General features: G+C 40.2%; 1 protein-coding gene across 1 annotated transcript; it reads right to left on the reverse strand.

Annotated features, from left to right (window-relative positions):
* Positions 1-1,589: 1,589 nt before the first annotated feature.
* LOC125136711 (olfactory receptor 11H12-like) lies at positions 1,590-2,577 on the reverse strand. The gene is given in 2 exon segments (XM_047797512.1): positions 1,590-2,258; positions 2,260-2,577. Coding segments are annotated over 2 exon segments (987 nt in total).
* Between the last annotated feature and the right edge of the window lie 1,473 nt (positions 2,578-4,050).

The raw sequence follows: 4,050 nt of genomic DNA on the forward strand, positions 1-4,050 counted from the left end.
ATTCCTTCAACGAGAGGGTGGTTTATAGAGATTTGTTACTATTCTGATATATTACACATTTTATATATGTATGTATACATTCAAATGGGCAATTCTCAGAAGTTCTAGTGGAATCAGGTCCTCATTGATTATAGTAACTTGCTCCCTGTCCAATAACTACCTGCACTGAAGTCTTTGCCTCAGGTTCTCCTTGTGGGACAACCCAAAGCAAGACAGTGTTAGAAAGAAATAATTGTCAACCACTAGTTACAAAAGGATGTATTATCTGACAGTTAAATTCACTCACTTTCATAGTAGAGAGATCAGTATTTCAAATTATTCATTCAGTGTCCCAACTGGAAGTTTATATATCTGAACACTGTAAAGTATTAATGTCCTGATAGGTTAAAAGCAGGTTTTATATTTGAAGTGGGAGAAGAGAAATTGTGAAAAGTATGTGTGAAATAAGACCATTTGAAGCTTCAACAATGGATGAGTTCTTAGTCACCGCTTTAGGAAAATGTATATATGTAAATTGAGGACATGGAAATTGAACCATTCATGCTTGTGTACCTCTTGGAAAGTCTTTGAGTATCCTCAGGGGTATGAAAGACCTAGTTTTAAAGATTAGTTGTCTAGAATACCCCATGGACACACACACACCCAAACCCAAACCCAAACTAAACACATGGTATTTGGGGTATACATGGAAGAAACATAGTATCTATGTCTCAAGGGAAGTGGAGAAGGAGATCTGTTGTAAAAGGACTTCATCAAAAGTTATTTATAGGAGGTGACTTTTATGGGCCATCTGAGATTTCTTTTGATTCTGATGAAGAACATGAGAACAAAGAAGTGATCAACATTCATGCTCAATTAACATTTATTTCATGCTTTCTATGTACTAGAGATGTTTTAGGAACTTTTGTATCCACAATCTCATGAAAACATCACACATCACACTAATGGTTCTCTGGGGGTGGGAATGACCACTCCAATTTTAGTTGAAATTAAACCACCTGCCAAATTCATACTGATTAATGAAAGAATCGAGTTCCTAACTAGATCTTCTGATTTAAAGTTCCATATCCTTTAACAGTATCACAGTAAGACTGAAAAAGAACTCTATCTAGAAGTTAAACAGAAATATAAGGCTTCCCCCTCCCCAGCCACAAAATTCATATGTCTAATATGACGTTGACTGAAGTTTTCCCTGACACTATTCCCTACTGCCCACAACTCCAGGCAGAATTAGCTGCTCTTTTTTCTTTGCATTTCATATATTGTACATATATTGGTTAGAATGTTTTTTTTGCATTTTATGGTAATTATTTTCTCATCTGTCTCTCTACATCATTAGAGTGTTTTCTGAGAGAAAGTGTGTGTGTCCATGGGGTATTCTAGACAACTAATCTTTAAAACTAGGTCTTGCATACCCGTGAGGATACTCAAAGACTTTCCATGTGTCTGCTTTATTTTCATAATTATCTTCACAATCTAGTGCCAAGGACAGTGTCTTAACACAGAGGAGGCATTCAGTTACTATTTACTGAGTGGATAATTATACAAATGAGTGAAAGTAAAAGGATGGCCATTTTACCCATATTCCACTAAACTGGGTTATTCCACATTCCTCCTGGGCCTGCTGCCAAAGAAAGTTTAGACTTTTCCAGAACTTTCCAGAGAGCATTTTTCATATCCTTATTCCTGAGACTATAAGTCAAAGGATTGAAGAGTGGAGTCACCATTGCATAGAACAGGGTGATAGTCTTTGGCATCAAGGTGGAGTGGCTGGATCCAGAGCTCACATGCATCACCACGATGGTCCCATAGAATAGCAGCACCACAGCCAAATGCGACCCACAGGTGGAAAAGTCCTTATGTCGACTGGATGCCAAGGGCAACCGAAGCACACCAAGTAGTACCAGGGTGTAGGAGATGAGGATGAAAAGGAAGATAAACAGGATGATGAGGGAGATTAGGGTATAGCTGGTAAGCTTGGACATGGGAGCAGGAACACACGAAAGGGTCAGCAGTGGGCCTGAGTCACACACAAAGTGGTCAATTACATTGGGGCCACAGAAAGGCAGTTGGGAGATAAGAATAAAAGGTACCAGATACCAGAGAAAGCCACACACCCAACAAGAAATCATGAGGTTGAAACAACATTGTCCAGTCATAACTGTGGCATAATGCAGAGGATGACAGATGGCAAAGTATTGATCAAATGACATTGCTGAGAGAAAGAAGCACTCAGTGGAGCCCATGAAAAAGAAAAAAATACAATTGAAGGAAGCACCCAGTGAAAGAGATGGCCTTGGTCTTTGAGAGGAAGTTAACCAGAGTGTTGGGAACAGTGGAGTTGACGTACCAGATCTCCAGGAATGCAAAATTCCCCAGAAGGAAGTACATGGGGGTGTGGAGCTGCTGGTCCCAACACACAGCACAGATAATGGCTCCATTTCCCATGAGAGTCAGGAGGTAGACAATGCAGAAGAACATAAACAGGATGACTTGAATCTCCCTGCTGCAGGGAAAACCCAGAAGGATGAATTCATGTACTGATTCAGGATAGAATCCTGACCCAGAGATGTTCATTTAGTCCATAAGCTGTTGCAATGAAATATAATTAGGAAGCCATATCCAAGCAACTCAGCATAACATATAAGGACCTTCAATGATCTGATCTTTATCTACTTATTTAACCTCATCAGTTTCCTTGTATTCTCTTAAGTCTTGTGTCCCAGTAAGAAAAGAATAGTTGCACTTCTACCAAATGTCATGGCATTCTCCCCACCTAAGATATCTATTTCTCCTTCCTTCCTTCCTTCCTTCCTTTCTTCCTTCCTTCCTTCCTTCCTTCCTTCTCTCCCTCCCTCCCTCCCCCCTCCCTTCCTTCTCTCCCTCCCTCCCTATCTTCCTATCCCTTCTGGGTCCTTTCCTTTCTCTTTCTCCCTCTTTTTGCCTATTGGTTTACTAATTTACTTCTTTTTGTCTGCATAACTTGTACATGCAACTTACACTCTTCACTTCAAGGTCCAATGGAATGGTTCTTTACTTGCATGAGGTGGTGGTGAAGGCAGATGAGAGCAAAGGCTTGGCAAAAGAGGAAACGGTGGACCAATATGATATGAGACTAGAGTAACAAGATGTGCCCATTTGCAGGGGACTATCCCAATTTTAGCACTGGGAGTTTTGTGATTCAGAAAACTCCTCAGCCCTAGGGAAACAGGGACAGTTGGTCACCCTGTGTGAGATCCTGAAGCTGACCCTGCTACTTTAAAAACTCATATGCACCTGTCCCCTTGGGTCCTACTGAAGTCCTCCTTTGCCTAATTTCTCCACAGAAAAAGGAAAGGTCTTTAGTATGACCCATGAGAGTACTGAGAGGACATATGAAAGTACTAAGATGCCCAGAAACAAACGCACAACAGCAGGGCAGTGCCCAAATGGCTTTCCAGGAATTGCTGGATGTTCTGTGCAGACATGAGCACTAATCATCAACACAGGCCACACTCCAGATGCAAAAGCTGTGTGGAATCACATGGCCAAGTTCCTGGGGTGGGTGGATGCAACCCTGATACTCTTTTTTTTTTTTCACTCAAGACTGAATTACTCAGTAATGCATTATTTTTTGACACAGGTTTCCTTTGAGCAATTCTGCTGTCCTATCTTCTTATGGTACCCTTTTAAGGCAGTTGATTCTTTAATTAAGATGTCTCCAAAGGTATTATTAGAAGAAAAAGACTCCATAAAGCCCTTTGCAAAGGGAAAATATAATGGTAGGGAGGAACCAGTGAGACAGAGTGACTTGGTATTTAAGAAGAAATTGGGGTTGGTAATCTGATCTAGATTGAGTTGATGATCTTCCAAAACATTTAATGTTCTGGTTTCCAATGATCAATAGAATGAAGAAAAAATAAAACAACCTTGGGAAAACAAATACCTGAATAGTTTAGTTTCATTTCCTTACTCATGGGAAAGAGTATTTCACATTTCCTGAAGGGCATGCTGGCATTCGTATTAATCACATTGAGTCTGATACTTCCTTCAGAAGAACTGAATTTCTCT

This window comes from Phacochoerus africanus, chromosome 9, assembly GCF_016906955.1.
Source record: "Phacochoerus africanus isolate WHEZ1 chromosome 9, ROS_Pafr_v1, whole genome shotgun sequence".
NCBI classification, from domain to species: domain Eukaryota; kingdom Metazoa; phylum Chordata; class Mammalia; order Artiodactyla; family Suidae; genus Phacochoerus; species Phacochoerus africanus.